At 40.4% G+C, this 22,602-nt stretch overlaps 1 protein-coding gene across 1 annotated transcript; it reads left to right on the top strand.

The window, feature by feature from the left end:
- Positions 1–1,911: 1,911 nt before the first annotated feature.
- LOC141637438 (uncharacterized) lies at positions 1,912–3,432 on the top strand. The gene is made up of 2 exons (XM_074446916.1): positions 1,912–2,538; positions 2,626–3,432. Exons 1-2 carry the CDS (start codon positions 1,912–1,914, stop codon positions 3,430–3,432), a joined length of 1,434 nt encoding a protein of 477 aa, XP_074303017.1.
- The last annotated feature ends 19,170 nt before the right edge of the window (positions 3,433–22,602 follow it).

Here is a 22,602-nt window from a genome sequence, read left to right on the forward strand (position 1 = left end):
CTCACTTCAAAGCGCCTCAACCCACTCCTTTATCCCGAGGCATGCTCTCCCCACCTCCCCGTCAACCCCCAAACCAGCCCAGACAAAACCCGCCACCCCGCAATCCCTAAAAAGATGAAGACTCGACTCAGAACAAGAATGACAAAAAGAGAAAAGAGAGTACTCACCTCCAACTCGAGCGGCGATGTTCGCTTTTGTAGCTAATGCTTCCCGACATAGTTGCCAGAAGAAAAGTTTCACGCGGGGCCAGACCGGAGTTCTCCAGAGCTTGTTCCAAAGCGCCTTTTCCCGCTCCCAATTCGACCCCTCTACTGCTTCATACGCCTCGCCCAAGAGCATTTTATAGGCCGACCTCACCGAATAAAAACCATCCTTCTCTAAACCCCAGTACCACACATCTTCCGGACGGTTAGGACTAAGACGGATATTCATAATTCGGTCACATTCAAAAGGGAGAAAGAGCTCTGCAACTCGTTGTCTATCCCACCCTTCACCATTCGGACCCAACAGCTCCGCCACCATCATATTTTCCCTCCCCGAAACACTTGGTGAAATAATCCTACCCGACTGTGTTCCCGGAATCCAAGCATGGCCCCAAATTTTTGTGCTCTGTCCATTACCAATTCGTCGTCGCAACCCTCGCGCCAAAACACTCCTTGCCTCCATTATGCCTCGCCATGTAAAGCTTGGATTGCTACCCATGACTGCCGATAAGAAATCACCCGCAGGGAAGTACTTTGCACGCATTAACCGAACCCAAAGGCTGTCCGTATTGACCACCAATCGCCATGCTTGCTTGCCAAGGAGCGCGAGATTGAAATAATTAAAATCGCGGAACCCAAGACCACCCATACATTTAGGGCGCCCCATAGCTTTCCAGGAAACCCATGACAAACCCCTCTTTCCCTCCTCATGACCCCACCAAAAGCGGGACACCAACGAGCGAATTTCATTGCAAAAGTTTACGGGAATTTTGAACACACTCATCACATAGGTAGGGAGTGAATTGGCAACTGCCTTTATAAGAACCTCCTTACCCGCCCTCGACAATAATTTCCCGCGCCAACCTTGTAGCCTTTTGCAAAGTTTATCTCGAATGATATCCGTCAAAACTTTTTTCGACCTCCCTATGACCGTTGGTAGACCAAGATACCGGGCTTGTTCCGCCACCACCGTGACCCCGAGGCAGCCCGCCACCTCCAACTTTCTCGCCTCAGTTACTCCCTTGCTAAACGACACTGTCGTTTTATCCAAGCTCACCAGCTGCCCAGAAGCATTTTCATATTCCCGAAGAATATTATTCACCACGGCTGCCTCCTCAGGTGTCGCTTTGGCAAAAAATATGCTATCATCAGCAAAGAGGAGATGGGATATGGTGGGTGCACCATTAGCAATCCGGATGCCATGGAGAGCATTCCGTTCCGTGGCCCTTCGCAGCATATTAGACAAGGCTTCCGCGCAAAGAATGAATAGGTAAGGAGAGAGTAGGTCACCTTGTCTCAAACCCCGCGATGGTTGAAATTCCGTCGATGGAACTCCATTTATAAGCACGGAAAACGAAACTGAAGAGACACAAGCCATCACCCTCTGAACCCACTATCCATCGAACCCCATCCTCAGTAAGACCCGCCGTAGAAAGCTCCATTCTACCCTGTCATAAGCTTTTGCCATATCCAGCGTTATCGCCATGTATCCATCCCTCTGCTTAGCATTCTTCATGTAGTGGAATAGTTCAAAGGCAATAAGGATATTGGTTGAGGGCACTCAACCCCGCCAGGCCCCATGAATCTTTTAAGTCTTAACTGTCGGGGATTGGGCAACCCCGACACGGTCCGTGCCCTTTGTACTTTGGTGCAAAGGGAAGCCCCGGCCATAATTTTTCTTTGCGAGACGAAACTTTGTGGTCGTGAGATGAGGAGGGTGAAGGAAAAGCTTGATGGGTATTATGGGTTGGAAGTTGATAGTATGGGAAGGTCGGGGGGTCTCGCGTTTTTGTGGCGGAAAGAAGTGGACTGCACCTTTTTGTCCGCTTCGGTACATTATATGGATTTTATTATTAAGGAAGGGGGAAGGGAGTGGAGGGTTACCGGGTTCTATGGGTGGCCGGCGGTCTCTGATCGCGACTTATCGTGGGAATTGTTACGTGTCTTGAAGACCCAGTCGGTGCTCCCGTGGGTTTGCTTGGGGGATTTTAATGAGATTCTATATTCGACTGAGATGAAGGGTGGCAGCAGAGCACAATGGCAGATGAATAATTTTCACGCTGCGGTGGATGATTGTGGGCTCCGTGATATTCATTGGGAAGGCTATCAGTTCACCTTCGATAATGGACAAGCGGGTGATGATAATAGACAGAGTATGTTGGACCGGGCGATGTGTACGGACTCATGGCTAGACTTATTCCCTTATGCGAAGCTGATACATCTCGATAGAGAATGGTCTGACCATGCCCCGATTAAGCTTGTCCTTGACTCAAGAAGCAGTACGGAGGGCCCGAAAAAGAGATTTAGGTTTGAACAAATCTGGATAGGGGAAGAGGTATGTGAGGAAGCGGTGATTAGAGGGGTCGAAAAAGGCGGGAGTGAGCTGGTTTCTACCTTGCGTGAGTGTGCCCGTGAGTTGTAGGGGTGGAAGAAGGTGAGCATAGGGAAGATTAAGTGGAGCATTGAACAAAAACGTAAGATGCTGGTACGCTTAAACGCAGGGGACAGAACTGAGGCCGAGGTTAAAAAGAGGAAGAGAATCATTGCGGAAATTGCGAATTTGAGTAAGCAAGAGGAACAGTACTGGAGACAGAGATCTAGAGCCTTGTGGTTGAATGACGGGGATCGTAACACGAAATTTTTTCATAATAAAGCGGGTGAGAGGAGGAGGAAAAATTTCATCAGGAGCCTCATTGATGACAACGGCGTGGAACGGGCTGGGAATGAAGCGGTTGCTATAGTAGCGAATGATTATTTTATACAGCTGTTTACTTCGTCGAATCCTACTAATTTTGAGGCAGTGCTGCAAGGGCTCGAAGGACGGGTAACTGATCAAATGAATGCGATCTTGCGGGCTGATTATAGTCCGGATGAGGTTATGGATGCGCTAAATCAAATGCACCCGCTAAAAGCTCCGGGTCCGGACGGGATGAACGGACTGTTCTTTCAAACCTACTGGCATGTTGTGGGTCCGAGTGTGGTGGACACGGTCCTCAGTGTTTTGAGGGGTGAGCGGTCTCCGGCTGAAATAAATAAGACTAATATCGTTTTAATTCCGAAGAAGAAAGCGCCGGATAAAATTCGAGATTTTAGGCCGATCAGCTTATGCAATGTCGTATATAAACTTGTATCCAAGGTCCTTGCGAACCGGCTGAAACTGTTCCTTGATAAAATTGTCTCTGAGAATCAGAGTGCCTTTACTCCGGGAAGATTAATTGCCCAAGTATGATTAGGTTTTCGAATACTATAAATTAAGGCTTTGTAACCTAATTACATTCAGATTAAAGAATACAATAAAACTTCCAGTTTTGTGTTTCATTCGTTATTCTTGCGAGAAACACGAACCCTACCTTGCGAGGTTGCATCTGAGTGTTTCGAGTGATTGCCTTGCGAGGTACTGATCAAGATTCACCTATCTATCTTGTTCTCTTATCAATTGATCTGTTTTACATACTGTTTAGTTCAATATTTTGAGCAAATATCACAACCAGATTCTTTAAATTCCGCTGCATAATTACCAGTCTATAGAATTCGCTTAAAACACACTAATTCTATATCAATTATTCTTTGTGACACGTTGTGTGAATCAATTGTCTTAGATCATTAGTCTTTGTAAATTGTTGTGTGAATCATTTGTCCATGTTAATTAGTCATTGTGACTCGTTGTGTGAACCATTTGTCTTTGTTCATTAGTCGTTGTGACTCGTTGTATGAATCATTTTTCCTTGTTCATTAGTCATTGTGACTCGTTGTATGAATCATTTGTCCTTGTTAATTAGTCCTTGTGACTCGTTGTACGAATCATTTGTCCTTGTTAATTAGTCCCTTTGACTCGTAGTGTGAATCATTTATCCTTGTTAATTAGTCATTGTGACTCGTTATGTGAACCATTGGTCCTTGTTCATTAGTCATTGTGACTCGTTGTGTGAATCACTAGTTCTAGTTCATTAGTCATTGTGACTCATTGTATGATTCATTTGTCCTTGTTAATTAGTCCTTGTGACTCGATGTGTGAATCATTTGTCCTTGTTAATTATTCCTTGTGACTCGTTGTGTAAACCATTTGTCCTTGTCCATTAGTCATTGTGACTCGTTGTGTGAATCATTTGTCCTTGTTAATTAGTGATTGTGACTCGTTATGTGAACCATTGGTCCTTGTTCATTAGTCATTGTGACTAGTTGTGTGAATCACTTGTTCTAGTTCATTAGTCGTTGTGACTCGTTGTGTGAATCATTTGTCCTTGTTAATTATTCCTTGTGACTCGTTGTGTAAACCATTTGTCCTTGTTCATTAGTCATTGTGACTCGTTGTGTGAATCATTTGTCCTAATTCATTAGTCCTTGTGACTCGTTGTGTGAATCATTTGTCCTATTTTATTAGTCCTTGTGACTCGTTGTTTGAATAATTTATCCTTGGTAATTAGTCCCTTTGACTCGTTGTGTGAATCATTTGTCCTTGTTAATTAGTCCTTGTGACTCGTTGTGTTAACCATTTGTCCTTGTTAATTAGTCATTGTGACTCGTTGTGTGAACCATTGGTCCTTGTTCATTAGTCATTGTGACTCTTTGTGTGAATCACTTGTTCTAGTTCATTAGTCATTGTGACTCATTATGTGAATCATTTGTCCTTGTTAATTAATCCTTGTGGCTCGTTGTGTTGACCATTTCTCCTTGTTCATTTGTCATTGTGACTCGTTGTGTGAATCATTTGTCCTTGTTAATTAGTCCTTGTGACTCGTTGTGTGAATCATTTGTCCTTGTTCATTAGTCTTTGTGACTCCTTGTGTGAACCATTTGTTCTTGTTCAATAGTCATTGTGACTAGTTGTGTGAATCATTTTCCCTAGTTCATTAGTCATTGTATCTTGTTGTGTGAATCATTTGTCCTTGTTAATTAGTCAATGTGACTCATTGTGTGAATCATTTGTGCTTGTTATTATGGTCCTTGTGACTCGTTGTGTGAATCACTTGTTCCAGTTTATTAGTCATTGTGACTCGTTATGTGATTCATTTGTCTTTGTTAATTAAACCTTGTGGCTCGTTTTGTGAACCATTTGTCCTTGTTCATTAGTCATTGTCACTCGTTGTATGAATCATTTTTCCTTGTTTATTAGTCGTTGTGACTCGTTGTATGAATCATTTGTCCTTGTTAATTAGTCCTTGTGACTCGTTGTATGAATCATTTGTCCTTTTTAATTAGTCCCTTTGACTCGTAGTGTGAATCATTTGTCCTTGTTAATTAGTCATTGTGACTCGTTATGTGAACCATTGGTCCTTGTTCATTAGTCATTGTGACTCGTTGTGTGAATCACTTGTTCTATTCATTAGTCATTGTGACTCGTTATGTGAATCTTTTGTCCTTGTTAATTAGTCCTTGTGGCTCGTTGTGTGAACCATTTTTCCTTGTTCGTTAGTCATTGTGACTCCATGTATGAATCATTTGTCCTTGTTAATTAGTCCTTGTGACTCATTGTGTGAACCATTTGTCCTTGTTCATTAGTCATTGTGACTCGTTGTGCTAATCATTTGTCCTTGTTAATTAGTCATTGTTACTCGTTATGTGAACCATTGGTCCTTGTTCATTAGTCATTGTGACTAGTTTTGTGAATCACTTGTTCTAGTTCATTAGTCGTTGTGACTCGTTGTGTGAATCATTTGTCCTTGTTAATTATTCCATGTGACTCGTTGTGTAAACCATTTGTCCTTGTTCATTAGTCATTGTGACTCGTTGTGTGAATCATTTATCCTAATTCATTAGTCCTTGTGACTCATTGTGTGAATGATTTGTCCTATTTTATTAGTCCTTGTGACTCGTTGTGTGAATCATTTATCCTTGGTAATTAGTCCCTTTGACTCGTTGTGTGACTCATTTGTCCTTGTTAATTAGTCCCTTTGACTCGTTGTGTGAATCATTTGTCCATGTTAATTAGTCCTTGTGACTCGTTGTGTTAACCATTTGTCCTTGTTAATTAGTCATTGTGACTCGTTGTGTGAACCATTGGTCCTTGTTCATTAGTCATTGTGACTCTTTGTGTGAATCACTTGTTCTAGTTCATTTGTCATTGTGACTCGTTATGTGAATCAGTTGTCCTTGTTAATTAATCCTTGTGGCTCGTTGTGTTGACCATTTCTACATGTTCATTAGTCATTGTGACTCGTTGTGTGAATCATTTGTCCTTGTTAATTAGTCCTTGTGATTCGTTGTGTGAATCATTTGTCCTTGTTCATTAGTCCTTGTGACTCCTTGTGTGAACCATTCGTTCTTGTTCATTAGTCATTGTGACTAGTTGTGTGAATCATTTTTCCTAGTTCATTAGTCATTGTAACTTATTGTTTGAATAATTTGTCCTTGTTAATTAGTCCTTGTGATTCGTTGTGTGAACCACTGGTCCTTATTAATTAGTTATTGTGACTCGTTGTGTGAATCACTTGTTCCAGTTTATTAGTCATTGTGACTCGTTATGTAAATCATTTGCTCTTGTTAATTAGTCCTTGTGACTCGTTGTATGAACCATTTGTCCTTGTTCATTAGTCGTTGTGACTCGTTGTATGAATCATTTTTCCTTGTTCATTAGTAATTGTGACTCGTTGTATGAATCATTTGTCCTTTTTAATTAGTCCTTGTGATTTGTTGTATGAATCATTTGTCCTTGTTAATTACTCCCTTTGACTCGTAGTGTGAATCATTTGTCCTTATTAATTAGTCATTGTGACTCGTTATGTGAACCATTGGTCCTTGTTCATTAGTCATTGTGACTCGTTGTGTGAATCACTTGTTCTAGTTCATTAGTCATTGTGACTCCTTGTATGAATCATTTGTCCTTGTTAATTAGTCCTTTGTGACTCGTTGTGTTAATCATTTTTCCTTGTTAATTAGTCCTTGTGACTCGTTGTGTGAACAATTTGTCCTTGTTCATTAGTCATTGTGACTCGTTGTGTGAATTATTTGTCCTAATTCATTAGTCCTTGTGACTCGTTATGTGAATCATTTCTCCTATTTTATTAGTCCTTGTGACTCGTTGTGTGAATCATTTATCCTTGGTAATTAGTCCTTTTGACTCGTTGTGTGAATCATTTGTCCTTGTTAATTAGCCCCTTTGACTCGTTGTGTGAATCATTTGTCCTTGTTAATTAGTCCTTGTGACTCGTTGTGTTAACCATTTGTCCTTGTTAATTAGTCATTGTGACTCGTTGTGTGAACCATTGGTCCTTGTTCATTAGTCATTGTGACTCTTTGTGTGAAACACTTGTTCTAGTTCATTAGTCATTGTGACTCGTTATGTGAATCATTTGTCCTTGTTAATTAATCCTTGTGGCTCGTTGTGTTGACCATTTCTCCTTGTTCATTTGTCATTGTGACTCGTTGTGTGAATCATTTGTCCTTGTAAATTAGTCCTTGTGACTCGTTGTGTGAATCATTTGTCTTTGTTCATTAGTCCTTGTGACTCCTTGTGTGAACCATTTGTTCTTGTTCAATAGTCATTGTGACTAGTTGTGTGAATCATTTTCCCTAGTTCATTAGTCATTGTATCTTGTTGTGTGAATCATTTGTCCTTGTTAATTAGTCCATGTGACTCATTGTGTGAATCATTTGTCCTTGTTAATTAGTCCATGTGACTCATTGTGTGAATCATTTGTCCTTGTTATTATGGTCCTTGTGACTCGTTGTGTGAACCATTTGTTCTTGTTCATTAGTCTACGACTCGTTGTGTGAATTAGTCCTAGTTCATTAGTTAGTGTAACTTGTTGTGTGAATCATTTGTCCTTGTTAATTATTCTTTGTGACTCGTTGTGTGAATCAATTGTCCTAGTTCATTAGTCTTTGTAAATTGTTGTGTGAATCATTTGTCCTTGTCAATTAGTCCCTTTTACTAGTTGTGTGAATCATTTGTCCTTGTTAATTAGTCCTTGTGACTCGTTGTGTGAACCATTGGTCCTTGTTAATTAGTTATTGAGACTCGTTGTGTGAATCACTTGTTCCAGTTTATTAGTCATTGTGACTCGTTATGTGAATCATTTGTCCTTGTTAAGTAGTCCTTGTGACTCGTTGCGTGAACCATTTGTCCTTGTTCATTAGTCATTGTGACTCGTTGTGTGAACCATTGGTCCTTGTTCATTTGAGAAATCAGGATCATCTTTGTATAATTCTTTCAATTGCTCAAATCCAAGTAACCTTGCATCAAGTGCAACAAGCAAGCAATGCCTTCTCGAAAGCGCATCAGCCACAACATTAGAGTTTCCCATTTTATACTTTGAAGAAAAGGTAAAGGATTGTAGGAACTCTACCCATTTGACATGTCTTGCATTCAACTTTTGCTGTCCATGAATGTGCTTTAGAGCCTCGTGATCAGAATGCAGAACAAATGGTTTTGGGCGAAGATAATGAGCCCAATGATCCAGTGCTCGCACAATCGCATAGAACTCCTTGTCATAGGTGGAATACTTCAGCCTTGCTCCACCCAATTTCTCACTAAAGAATGCAATAGGTCGTTTCTCTTGGATTAGAACAGCTCCAACTCCAACTCCGCTAGCGTCGCATTCAACTTCGAACAATTTGTCAAAGTTGGGCAAAGCTAGAATAGGTGTTGAACACAACTTATCTTTGATCTCATCAAATGCCTTTTGTGCACTTGGATTCCACAAAAACTCTCCTTTCTTTGTTAGCTCGGTGATAGGTGCAACAATAGAGCTAAAATTCTGAATGAACCTTCGATAAAACGAAGCCAACCCATGAAAACTTCTAACTTCAGTAGTTGTTTTAGGAATAGGCCACGATTGAATTGCTTCCACTTTTGAAGGATCAACGCTCACTCCTTCTTCTCCAACGATATAACCAAGAAAGGTCACACTAGGCACCATGAACATGCATTTCTCGAGCTTTCCATAAAGTTTCTGTTCTCTTAACTTCTCAAATACCTTTCTCAAATGTTCCAAGTGTTGCTCCTTATTTTTGCTGTAAATAAGAATGTCATCAAGATAAACAACAACGAACTTATTAAGAAATGGCCTTAGGACCTCATTCATCAGCCGCATGAAAGAACTAGGAGCATTGCATAACCCAAATGGCATAACGAGCCACTCATACAACCCTTGCTTTGTTTTGAAGGCTGTTTTCCATTCGTCACCTTCTCGAATCCTCATTTGATGATAACCACTTCGAAGATCAATTTTCGAGAACACAGGAGCTCCATTCAACTCATCAAGCATATCATCTAGCCTCGGCATAGGAAAGCGATACTTGATTGTAATATTGTTCACCGCTCGGCTATCAATACACATACGCCATGTCCCATCCTTCTTGGGTACCAAAAGAGCAGGTACGGCACAAGGACTAAGACTCTCTTGCACATAGCCTCGATCAATCAACTCTTGCACTTGTCTTTGCAACTCTTTAGCCTCTTCTGGATTGCATCGATATGCTGGTTTGTTTGGAAGTGTAGCTCCTGGAATAAGATCAATTTGGTGCTCTATGCCACACTTAGGTGGTAATCCAAGTGGCAACTCTTCCGGGAACACATCACCAAACTCATTCAACAACATTTGGACAGTCTCGTCATGAACTCCAATTCCTTCTTCCACATCTCGAACCATAAGAACATAAGCTTGTTCCCCTTGTTCTAATGCTTCAACAAATTCTTTAGCATTCATAAACAAATTCTCATTTTTCTTCTTTACTTTGTTAGGTGACAAGGGTTTCAAGTGGAATCTGTTTTTACCCTTACTTACAATGTAAATGTTATCCCTTCCTTGATGAACAACTTCTCTATCAAACTGCCATGGTCGTCCCAATAGAATATGACACGCTGCAGCAGGAGCCACTGACCAGGACACCCCACAAATGCAAGCAGGCCAAAACAGCACCACACCCATTTCAGGAAGCAACCAAACTGGGCTAAGTTTAGTGGCTAATAGGTACGAGTACAAGCCCAACCACCAGCTGCCACCATGGCCAGCTGGTTGGTCACTAAACTAGGCTCAGAAAAGTCCTAGGGGTCCAAGGGAAAATCACAATGCAAGTCCTAGAAAACCAAGCTGGACAGAACTAATCGCAAAGACAAATGACAAACAACAAAAGCAAACTTTCCATTTCTCGGCTAAACCATGAGGAAAAAGCACACAAAGAACTTTTGGCTTGTCTTCCCATATACCAGATACAACCTAGAGCCAATTTTAATGCCAAGGACTCAATCATTTCGTCCTCAAGTGCCTACATTCAACAGAAAAGCCAGCAATGCAAAGAAAGGACCACAACCGTCACATCACACCGCATTTCTCTTTTGTTTTCATTCCAGTTTACAATTAAGAGCTTTTAAACCGTTGTAATATTGTACTTGGACTCTTACCAGCATGTGAGGAGGGATCCCGACCCTTGGATATAGTTTCCTTTCAAGTTTGTAACCTAAAAAGGCCTATATAAGGACCTCAACTCAGATTTGTTGTAACACACGGTGATTTATGAATGAAACCCGAGAATTCTCTCAAATTTAAACCTCTTAATCTTGTGCTTAGTCTGTAGATTAGAGTCGGGCTTGATAATAACCTGTGCTTAGACTGTGGTTATTGATTAAGTACCTGTTAGTAGAGTATAAACTTTCCTGTCTTTGAGACTGTGGTTAGTTTAGCTTTCTTTGTTTGTTTTAGTTGAGTCTTTCCTGTGTTTATCTGTGGAATCTCTTAACTCTAACACCCCAAATTGTTAGCTTAATTCCCTGTGAGAATTCTGTGGGTTTTACAGTTGATAATTATATCCAAAGTTCCCTCCTTTCGTCAAATCCCGTAACTATCTCTTTCACTGTCCATTTGTGTCTATCAGTCAGTTCAGTGGAGTATTTATGCTACTTTGAGTCTCCTACAAATCCTAGAAATTTACTCAGAGTTAGTTCTCATATCAAAGTAATTTACTGCCAAGTTTCATGATTTTAGGAGGTCAATTCATAATTTTATTAAATAGCACAAGTTTATTGCATTCCTGAGATCTTGTCTTTTTCTTTGGTTTGTTTGTTTGTTTTTTTTTGTCCGAACCCTTGGACATTACACGCAAATTGGTATATCGAGCAAGGTTTTAACACGATTCTATCTTGTGTTAGTCTTGGGAAGGAAAGTGAGTTCATTTTTACCCTAACTACAACAAAACTACAAAAAATAACCCATGAGTGAAGAGAGATTTACTGGTATTGAGACCAGGGTGGATCAGATAGCAGGAAGAATCAATGAACTGGTAAATATTGTCAACACTCTTGCAGAAGGAGTTCCTAACAGGCCACCCTACAGAGGCAGAGGCAGGGGTAGAGGCTTTGTTGGAGCAGGAAGAGGACAACCATACCACCAGGAACATGGAGAAGACATGTCAGATACTGATGAATCTATGGCAGAGGGCATCTACATGGAAAGAGACAAAGATATAAAGGTAGAAATTCCTGATTTCCATGGTAGTTTAAACCATGAAGATTTGTTAGATGGATTAGAATGTTGAGAGAGTCTTTGAATTTAAGGGATATCTTGACAGAAAGCTTTCAAAGTTTCTATCCTTAAATTCAAAGGTTATGCCTCACTTTGGTATGAAACCCTGAAAAGCCAGAGAATGAGAGAAGGCAAGGAACCCATTAAATCTTGGCTAAAACTTAAAAAGAAATTGAAGGATAAGTTCATAGCTAAAGATTACACACAGGATATGTTTATCAAGTTAACCCAGCTGAAACAAGACCAACAATCTGTTGAGTCTTATCTTAGGAGCTTTGAACAACTTACCCTACAATGTGAGATCACTGAAAAGCCTGAACAGAAAATTGCTAGGTTTGTTGAGGGCTTAGATCCTAAGATTGCTATAAGAGTTAGAATGCAACAAGTCTGGTCCTTTGATGAGGCAGTCAACCTGGCATTGAGAATTGAAAAGATGGGAAAAGCCAAGGTCACTGCTTCCAAACCCCTTACCAGATCCACTTTCAAACCTTTTTCTGGGGTTAGGATTGGAGAAACTCCAAAACTTGCAACCCAACCAACACCAGACAAGGGGAAGAGTCATGTGAATCCTAGAACCAACACACCTGTGACTGATGGGAAAATTAAATGCTTCCAGTGCCAAGGGTATGGACATTTTAGGAAGGACTGTCCTTCTAAGAGAACCTTGACAAAGACAAAGGAAGTAGAAGAACAGTGGGAGAGGGAAGGTTTGGTTCAAGATGAGGAGGATGAGACCCCGATAATGGAGGAGGTGGAGGCGAAGGAGAACCAGAACAAGATGCAGTTGTGGCCCCCCCTGATACAGGTCACAGCTTAGTCTTGTGGAGGGTCATGCATTCCCAACACTCACCTCTAGAAGCTGATCAAAGATCCCTGATATTCAGAACCAGATGCACAGTCCAGGGGAGGGTTTGTAACCTAATCATAGATGGGGGAAGTTGTACAAATGTGGCATCAAATGCCATGGTTAGTAAACTCAACCTGACAACTCAAGAGCACCCAAACCCTTACAAGTTAAGATGGTTGAACAAGGGAGCAGAAGTAAGGGTGGACAAACAATGCTTGGTTCCATTTTCTATTGGGAAAGTGTATAAAGATGAAGTCTTGTGTGATATTGTCCCAATGGATGCCTGCCACCTACTCCTGGGAAGGCCATGGGAGTATGACAGGAATACCACTCACCATGGGAAGGATAACATCTATAGTTTCAGGCATGAAGGCAAGAAGGTCACTCTGACCCCATTACCACCCAACCAGAGAAACTATGGAGGTCCAAGTATGCCAGAGGAGGGCAATGGTGTGCTATTTCTTTCTGAAGCAGCCATGATCAAAGAAATGAAGCAAGAACAACCTGTCTGGGTGTTACTATCCAAAGAAGTAAGCAAGGAAGGGAGCCCTGAGATGCCTGCTGAAGTTAGGCCATTAATTCAGAGGTATAAGGAAGTATTTCCAAGAGAGCTGCCTAGTGGGTTGCCACCATTGAGGGGCATTGAGCACCACATTGACCTTGTTCCAGGCTCAGTGCTTCCCAACAGGCCAGCTTATAGAAGTGATCCAGCTGCTACCAAGGAATTGCAAAGCCAAATTGAGGAACTTATGAGCAAAGGATTTGTCAGGGAATCACTCAGTCCTTGTGCAGTCCCTGCTCTACTTGTTCCAAAGAAAGATGGGACATGGAGGATGTGTACTGACAGCAGGGCCATTAACAACATCACTGTCAAGTACAGGTTCCCAATACCAAGGTTGGATGACATGCTAGATGAGCTCAGTGGTGCCATGATATTCTCTAAGATTGATCTCAGGCAAGGGTACCATCAAGTCAGAATAAGGGAAGGAGATGAGTGGAAGACTGCCTTCAAAACTAAACATGGACTATATGAGTGGCTTGTGATGCCATTTGGTCTTTCTAATGCACCAAGCACCTTTATGAGACTGATGACTGAGGTGCTAAGGCCATGTTTAGGCAAATTTGCAGTGGTCTACTTTGATGATATCTTGGTTTACAGCAGCAGCAAAAGAGAGCACCTGAAACATCTTGAAGCTGTATTCAGGATCCTCAGGGAACAAAAGCTATTTGGCAAACTGGAAAAATGCACTTTTATGGTTGAAGAAGTGGCATTCCTAGGGTACATTGTCTCTGGGAGGGGAATTACAGTTGATCAGGACAAAGTTGCAGCCATTCAATCATGGCCTACTCCTAAAACAATCACTGAGGTGAGGGGGTTCCATGGATTGGCCTCCTTTTATAGGAGATTTATCAAGAACTTCAGTTCAGTTGTTGCTCCAATTACTGAGTGTATGAAGAAAGGAGAGTTCCACTGGACTGAGAGTGCTCAACAGTCCTTTGAAAGGATCAAGAAATTGATGTGTGAGACTCCTATTCTGAAATTGCCAGACTTTGATCAACTCTTTGAAGTAGAGTGTGATGCCAGTGGGGTAGGCATTGGTGCAGTCCTGATCCAAGCTCAGAAACCTGTAGCTTACTTCAGTGAGAAATTGAATGGAGCTAAATTAAAGTATTCTACCTATGACAAGGAATTTTATGCAATTATCAGGGCAGTCATGCATTGGAGTCACTATTTGAAGCCAAAGCCATTTGTGTTACACTCTGATCATGAAGCTTTAAAGTATATAAATGGTCAACACAAATTGAGTCACAGGCATGCTAAATGGGTGGAGTACTTGCAATCATTCACCTTTTCCAGCAAGTATAAAGAAGGAAAACAAAATGTAGTGGCAGATGCACTATCAAGGAGGCACTCCTTACTGTCAACTATGGGAACCAGGGTCCTTGGTTTTGAGTTCATGAAAGAGATGTACAAGGAAGACCCTGACTTCTCTGAGGAGTGGATCACACAGTTTGAAGGGCATAGGGTCCCAGGGAACAAATACTTGCTGCAAGATGGATTTCTATTCCAAGGGAACAAGCTCTGTGTTCCAAGGGGTTCATACAGGGACCTCCTAATCAGGGAAGTCCATTCAGGAGGTTTGGGAGGGCATTTTGGTGTTCAGAAAACAATGGACATACTACAGGAACAGTTCCATTGGCCAAGAATGATGGGGGATGTCCAAAATGTGCTCAGAAGATGTTCAGTGTGTCAAATGGCTAAGAGTTCCTTCCAAACTGGCCCATATATCCCATTACCCGTACCAAGTAAGCCATGGGAGGATGTGAGCATGGATTTTATTGTTGCATTGCCAAGGACACAGAGAGGAAAGGATTCAATCATGGTTGTTGTTGACAGGTTCAGTAAGATGGCCCATTTTATAGCTTGCAAGAAAACAGAAGATCTTTGCCAGTGTTCTTTGAGCTATACCTAAAGGAAATTGTGAGGCTTCATGGAGTTCCAAAGACAATTGTTTCAGATAGAGATACAAAGTTCATGAGTTACTTCTGGAAAACTCTATGGAAGCTGCTCAAAACAAGACTGTTGTTCAGTACTTCTCACCACCCCCAAACAGATGGCCAAACTGAGGTCACCAACAAAACCCTGGGTAGGATTCTGAGATGTCTTGTAAGCAAGAGTCTAAAAGATTGGGACATCAAGTTAGCAGCAGCAGAATTTGCCTTCAACAGATCACCATCAACTGCTACTGGTCATAGTCCTTTTGAGGTTGTCTATGGGATTAATCCACTAATGCCTGTAGACTTGTCATCTGTACCAAGAAATGAGATGAATCATGATGCTAAGGCCAGGGCAGAACAACTGCTGAAACTCCATGACACTGTGAAAAGGGAAATTGAGAAGACCAATGAGAAGTACATGAAACAGTCCAAGGTACATCAGAAAAGGAAAGAATTTGTTCCAGGGGATTTGGTCTGGGTTCACTTAAGAAAGGAGAGATTTCCAAAAAGAAGAAAGAACAAGTTAATGCCAAGAGCTGATGGCCCCTTTGAAATTATTGAGAGGATTGGTCCAAATGCCTACAAAGTGGATCTACCAGGAGAGTATGAGGTGCATGGCACTTTTAATGTAGGTGACCTAAGTCCATATTATGAGGATCTTTGAGGGGAGGAGTCATCGGGCTTGAGGACAAGCCCTGTTCAACCAGGGAGGTTGCAGCAGGAGCCACCGACCAGGACACCCCACAAATGCAAGCAGGCCAAAACAAAGCACCACACCCATTTCAGAAGCAACCAAACTGGGCTAAGTTTAGTGGCTAATAGGTACGAGTACAAGCCCAACCTCCAGCTGCCACCATGGCCAGCTGGTTGGTCACTAAACTAGGCTCAGAAAAGTCCTAGGGGTCCAAGGGAAAATCACAATGCAAGTCCTAGAAAACCAAGTGGACAGAATCTGCAAAGCAAATGACAAACAACAAAAGCAAACTTTCCATTTCTGGCTAAACCATGAGGAAAAAGCACACAAAGAACTTTTGGCTTGTCTTCCCATATACCAGATACAACCTAGAGCCAATTTTAATGCCAAGGACTCAATCATTTCGTCCTCAAGTGCCTACATTCAACAGAAAAGCCAGCAATGCAGCAAAGGACCACAACCTGTCACTGTCACCTGCATTTCTCTTTTGTTTTCATTCCAGTTTACAATTAAGAGCTTTTAAACCGTTGTAATATTGTACTTGGACTCTTACCAGCATGTGAGGAGGGATCCTGACCCTTGGATGTAGTTTTCTTTCAAGTTTGTAACCTAAAAAGGCCTATATAAGGACCTCAACTCGATCGTTGTAACACACGGTGATTTATGAATGAAACCCGAGAATTCTCTCAAATTTAAACCTCTTAATCTTGTGCTTAGTCTGTAGATTAGAGTCGGGCTTGATAATAACCTGTGCTTAGACTGTGGTTATTGATTAAGTACCTGTTAGTAGAGTATAAACTTTCTGTCTTTGCCGAGATGTGGTTAGTTTAGCTTTGCTGTTTGTTTTAGTTGAGTCTTTCCTGTGTTTATCTGTGGAATCTCTTAACTCTAACACCCCAAATTGTTAGCTTAATTCCCTGTGAGAATTCTGTGGGTTTTACAGTTGATAATTATATCCAAAGTTCCCTCCTTTCAGTCAAATCCCAGAACTATCTCTTTCACTGTCCATTTGTGTCTATCAGTCAGTTCAGTGGAGTATTTATGCTACTTTGAGTCTCCTACAAATCCTAGAAATTTACTCAGAGTTAGTTCTCATATCAAAGTAATTTACTGCCAAGTTTCATGATTTTAGGAGGTCAATTCATAATTTTATTAAATAGCACAAGTTTATTGCATTCCTGAGATCTTGTCTTTTCTGCTGGTTTGTTTGTTGTTTTTTTTGTCTGAACCCTTGGACATTACACTGCACACGCACTCATGGGTAACACGTCACACCATACTTCATCTTCATAGGGACCCATAACAAATGAAAGCAAAGCTTGTTTCTTGACTTTAATCCCACTGTTTTCATTCAACCAATGCAGCATGTATGGTTTATGGTGATTACGAGTCTCAAGCTTAAAGGAATCCACCAATTCGGTAGCAACCGCATTTGTGCAAGACCCACTATCAATAATCAAATTGCAAGTCTTACCATGCACCTTACAACGAGCATGGAAAATCTGCTCACGTTGCTCCATTTCAATCGGTGTGGATTGAATATGCAAGTTTCTCACCACGAACATCTCCTTATCAGTGTCATAGGATGGTTCGACAATATGAGTGTGAACCTCATCATTTTCTTCATCTCCATCGTTCTGGACAGAATTGACCTCTGTCTCATTTGTCACCACGAAACATGGAGTAATCTCACCTAACTCTTGAAGAGTAAGCGCTCTCTTTTGGGGACACTCGTTAGCGATGTGTCCGTAACCTTGGCATTTAAAGCATCTCCTAGCACCCATATTTTTAAAATCAGTAGCAACTCCTTTGCCTTTGTCTTTGGGTTCTTCCTTTTTGGCTTCCTTATTGAACGATGATGTAGCGCTTGACTTATAAAAAGGATTAACACCCTTAGAACCATCACGAGCAACCAGGGGTTTCTTTCCTTTGTCCTGCTTTTCAAACTTAAGAGCAAGCTTACACACATCATTAAAATCAAGGAAATTCTGAACTTCAACTCGTTGGGCCAATGAAGGACTCAAACCCTTAATGAATCGAGCAATTTGCATCTCCTCCCGTTCCTCAAGGTCACACACCATAATTAGTCTTTCAAACTCCTTAATGTAATCAGTCACACTTAAATTACCTTGAGAAAGAGATGTAAGCATCACTGGCATCGCTCTTGTTCATAGTCTCTTGGCACGAAGCGTTTTTGCAAGTGCTTCTTCAACTTATCCCAAGTCTCAATCTTACTCTTTCTTTCACGCCTTCTTTGCTTCTTAAGGTTCTCATACCACAAGGATGCATACTTGGTCATTTTCAAGGTAGCAACCTTGAATTGCTTGTGTTCATCATAGCCTTTATATTCAAAGACTCTCTCTGCTTGTCTCACCCAATCTAGGAATTTTTCAGCATCAAGTTCCCCTTCAAACTCCGGGATATCAAGTTTTAATCCACGATCATCATCATTATTCCTCCTTGGTTCAGGAATGGAATGATGGCTCTCATCGGAATCTGAACTTTCAACATGCCTTTTCCCCTTCTTTCTAAGAGTATGATTACAAATCTGATCAATCTTGTAATTCATTTGTGCCATTCGTTTTGTTAAGTCATCCATACGTTCCTCCCATGGTTCTTGATATGAACCATCATAAGACATCTTTTTTTTTTTTTTTTTTTTTTCACGGGTGAACAGTACCAGACGTGAACAGTAAGATTTTTTTTTTTTTTTTTTTTTTTTTTTCACGATAATAACACGTGATTATGCTTTTCCCAAGACAAACTTGTTAAGAAACAAATTTGAACACAGCTCTGATAACCAATTTGATGTAAAACAACCACCAATCTGATGAAGACCGAGTTGTTTGATAAGGGCCTGATTTCACGAAGTATTGGGAGTGAGATTTTTGTGTTTTTAGAGTTTAGTTTGCAGCGGAAAAAGTAAAGTAAAATGGATATGGATTAGCTAAGAAACCTCGCAAGATAACTCAACTAAAACTAAAATCTCCAACCAAGACCACACAGGAACAAGGAGGGAAACAAAGGATATTTCAACCAAGAACACACAGTAAACAAGGTTGAAATATGGCGCCGACCTCGCAAGGAAGACAAGAACACTCGCAAGCATTCAAAGTTTGAGAGAAAATCTCTACACTTGGGTTTATATTTCTGAAAATTGGATGATTACAAATGTGGGAGGTTTGGTCCTTATATAGTAAAAGATGTGCTTGGGCTCCAAGGCAACATTAAATGCTAGGGGCAATTTCCTAAGCATGCTTGGGCTCCAAGGCATTATTTAAGACTATGTAGAAAAAATATGCTAGATTTTTGTAAAAACTAGGTGAGGAAGAATAAAATCATCCTCTAACTTGGGCGGCACTCTCCTTGGGCGGCACTCCTTGGATCAGCTAGAGCTCGATGTCCAACTTATCATTGTGACATAATTCGCATTTCTTTTAGCACCAAAATAAGGACTCAGATCAGCGTTAAGTAAAAGTGCGCTAGAGCTCGACATTGCTCCCGCATCATTTGTCATTGTGACTCGTTATGTGAATCATTTGTCCTTGTTAATTAATCCTTGTGGCTCGTTGTGTTGACCATTTCTCCCACTTCATTAGTCATTGTGACTCGTTGTGTGAATCATTTGTCCTTGTTAATTAGTCCTTGTGACTCGTTGTGTGAATCATTTGTCCATGTTCATTAGTCCTTGTGACTCCTTGTGTGAACCATTCGTTCTTGTTCATTAGTCATTGTGACTAGTTGTGTGAATCATTTTTCCTAGTTCATTAGTCATTGTAACTTGTTGTTTGAATAATTTGTCCTTGTTAATTAGTCCTTGTGACTCGTTGTGTGAACCACTGGTCCTTGTTAATTAGTTATTGTGACTCGTTGTGTGAATCACTTGTTCTAGTTTATTAGTCATTGTGACTCGTTATGTAAATCATTTGCTCTTGTTAATTAGTCCTTGTGACTCGTTGTGTGAACCATTTGTCCTTGTTCATTAGTCGTTGTGACTCGTTGTATGAATCATTTTTCTTTGTTCATTAGTCATTGTGACTCGTTGTATGAATCATTTGTCCTTTTTAATTAGTCCTTGTGATTCGTTGTATGAATCATTTGTCCTTGTTAATTACTCCCTTTGACTCGTAGTGTGAATCATTTGTCCTTATTAATTAGTCATTGTGACTCGTTATGTGAACCATTGGTCCTTGTTCATTAGTCATTGTGACTCGTTGTGTGAATCACTTGTTCTAGTTCATTAGTCATTGTGACTCCTTGTATGAATCATTTGTCCTTGTTAATTAGTCCTTGTGACTCGTTGTGTTAATCATTTTTCCTTGTTAATTAGTCCTTGTGACTCGTTGTGTGAACCATTTGTCCTTGTTCATTAGTCATTGTGACTCGTTGTGTGAATTATTTGTCCTAATTCATTAGTCCTTGTGACTCGTTATGTGAATCATTTCTCCTATTTTATTAGTCCTTGTGACTCGTTGTGTGAATCATTTATCCTTGGTAATTAGTCCCTTTGACTCGTTGTGTGAATCATTTGTCCTTGTTAATTAGCCCCTTTGACTCGTTCTGTGAATCATTTGTCCTTGTTAATTAGTCCTTGTGACTCGTTGTGTTAACCATTTGTCCTTGGTAATTAGTCATTGTGACTCGTTGTGTGAACCATTGGTCCTTGTTCATTAGTCATTGTGACTCTTTGTGTGAAACACTTGTTCTAGTTCATTAGTCATTGTGACTCGTTATGTGAATCATTTGTCCTTGTTAATTAGTCCTTGTGACTTGTTGTGTGAATCATTTGTCCTTGTTAATTAGTCGTTGTGACTCGTTGTGTGAACCTTTTGTCCTTGTTCATTAGTCATTGTGACTCGTTATGTGAATCATTTGTCCTAGTTCATTAGTCCTTGTGACTCGTTGTGTGAATCATTTGTCCTATTTTAATAGTCCTTGTGACTCGTTGTGTGAATCATTTGTCCTTGTTAATTAGTCAATTTGACTCGTTGTGTGAATCATTTGTCCTTGTTAATTAGTCCCTTTGACTCGTTGTGTTGACCATTTGTCCTTGTTAATTTGTCATTGTGACCCGTTGTGTGAACCATTGGTCCTTGTTCATTAGTCATTGTGACTCGTTGTGTGAATCACTTGTTCTATTCATTAGTCATTGTGACTCGTTATGTGAATCTTTTGTTCTTTTTAATTAGTCCTTGTGGCTCGTTGTGTGAACCATTTTTCCTTGTTCATTAGTCATTGTGACTCCATGTATGAATCATTTGTCCTTGTTAATTAGTCCTTGTGACTCGTTGTGTGAACCATTTGTCCTTGTTCATTAGTCATTGTGACTCTTTGTGTTAATCATTTGTCCTTGTTAATTAGTCATTGTTACTCGTTATGTGAACCATTGGTCCTTGTTCATTAGTCATTGTGACTAGTTGTGTGAATCACTTGTTCTAGTTCATTAGTCGTTGTGACTCGTTGTGTGAATCATTTGTCCTTGTTAATTATCCCATGTGACTCGTTGTGTAAACCATTTGTCCTTGTTCATTAGTCATTGTGACTCGTTGTGTGAATCATTTATCCTAATTCATTAGTCCGTGTGACTCGTTGTGTGAATCATTTGTCCTATTTTATTAGTCCTTGTGACTCATTGTGTGAATCATTTATCCTTGGTAACTAGTCCCTTTGACTCGTTGTGTGACTCATTTGTCCTTGTTAATTAGTCCCTTTGACTCGTTGTGTGAATCATTTGTCCATGTTAATTAGTCCTTGTGACTCGTTGTGTTAACCATTTATCCTTGTTAATTAGTCATTGTGACTCGTTGTGTGAACCATTGGTCCTTGTTCATTAGTCATTGTGACTCTTTGTGTGAATCACTTGTTCTAGTTCATTTGTCATTGTGACTCGTTATGTGAATCATTTGTCCTTGTTAATTAATACTTGTGGCTCGTTGTGTTGACCATTTCTCCCACTTCATTAGTCATTGTGACTCATTGTGTGAATCATTTATCCTTGTTAATTAGTCCTTGTGACTCGTTGTGTGAATCATTTGTCCATGTTCATTACTCCTTGTGACTCCTTGTGTGAACCATTCGTTCTTGTTCATTAGTCATTGTGACTAGTTGTGTGAATCATTTTTCCTAGTTCATTAGTCATTGTAACTTGTTGTTTGAATAATTTGTCCTTGTTAATTAGTCCTTGTGACTCGTTGTGTGAACCACTGGTCCTTGTTAATTAGTTATTGTGACTCGTTGTGTGAATCACTTGTTCCAGTTTATTAGTCATTGTGACTCGTTATGTAAATCATTTGCTCTTGTTAATTAGTCCTTGTGACTCGTTGTGTGAACCATTTGTCCTTGTTCATTAGTCGTTGTGACTCGTTGTATGAATCATTTTTCTTTGTTCATTAGTCATTGTGACTCGTTGTATGAATCATTTGTCCTTTTTAATTAGTCCTTGTGATTCGTTGTATGAATCATTTGTCCTTGTTAAGAACTCCCTTTGACTCGTAGTGTGAATCATTGTCCTTATTAATTAGTCATTGTGACTCGTTATGTGAACCATTGGTCCTTGTTCATTAGTCATTGTGACTCGTTGTGTGAATCACTTGTTCTAGTTCATTAGTCATTGTGACTCCTTGTATGAATCATTTGTCCTTGTTAATTAGTCCTTGTGACTCGTTGTGTTAATCATTTTTCCTTGTTAATTAGTCCTTGTGACTCGTTGTGTGAACCATTTGTCCTTGTTCATTAGTCATTGTGACTCGTTGTGTGAATTATTTGTCCTAATTCATTAGTCCTTGTGACTCGTTATGTGAATCATTTCTCCTATTTTATTAGTCCTTGTGACTCGTTGTGTGAATCATTTATCCTTGGTAATTAGTCCCTTTGACTCGTTGTGTGAATCATTTGTCCTTG

The sequence above is a fragment of the Silene latifolia genome, unplaced genomic scaffold (genome assembly GCF_048544455.1).
Source record: "Silene latifolia isolate original U9 population unplaced genomic scaffold, ASM4854445v1 scaffold_112, whole genome shotgun sequence".
In the NCBI taxonomy this organism is placed as follows: Eukaryota; Viridiplantae; Streptophyta; class Magnoliopsida; order Caryophyllales; family Caryophyllaceae; genus Silene; species Silene latifolia.

Bases quoted from the DNA above. Each gene is read 5' to 3' on its own strand.
- LOC141637438 (XM_074446916.1), top strand. From the start codon at position 1,912: ATGAGGAGGGTGAAGGAAAAGCTTGATGGGTATTATGGGTTGGAAGTT. The intron at 2,539-2,625 runs GTATGTGAGGAA...CGTGAGTTGTAG, and splicing joins AAATCTGGATAGGGGAAGAG to GGGTGGAAGAAGGTGAGCAT.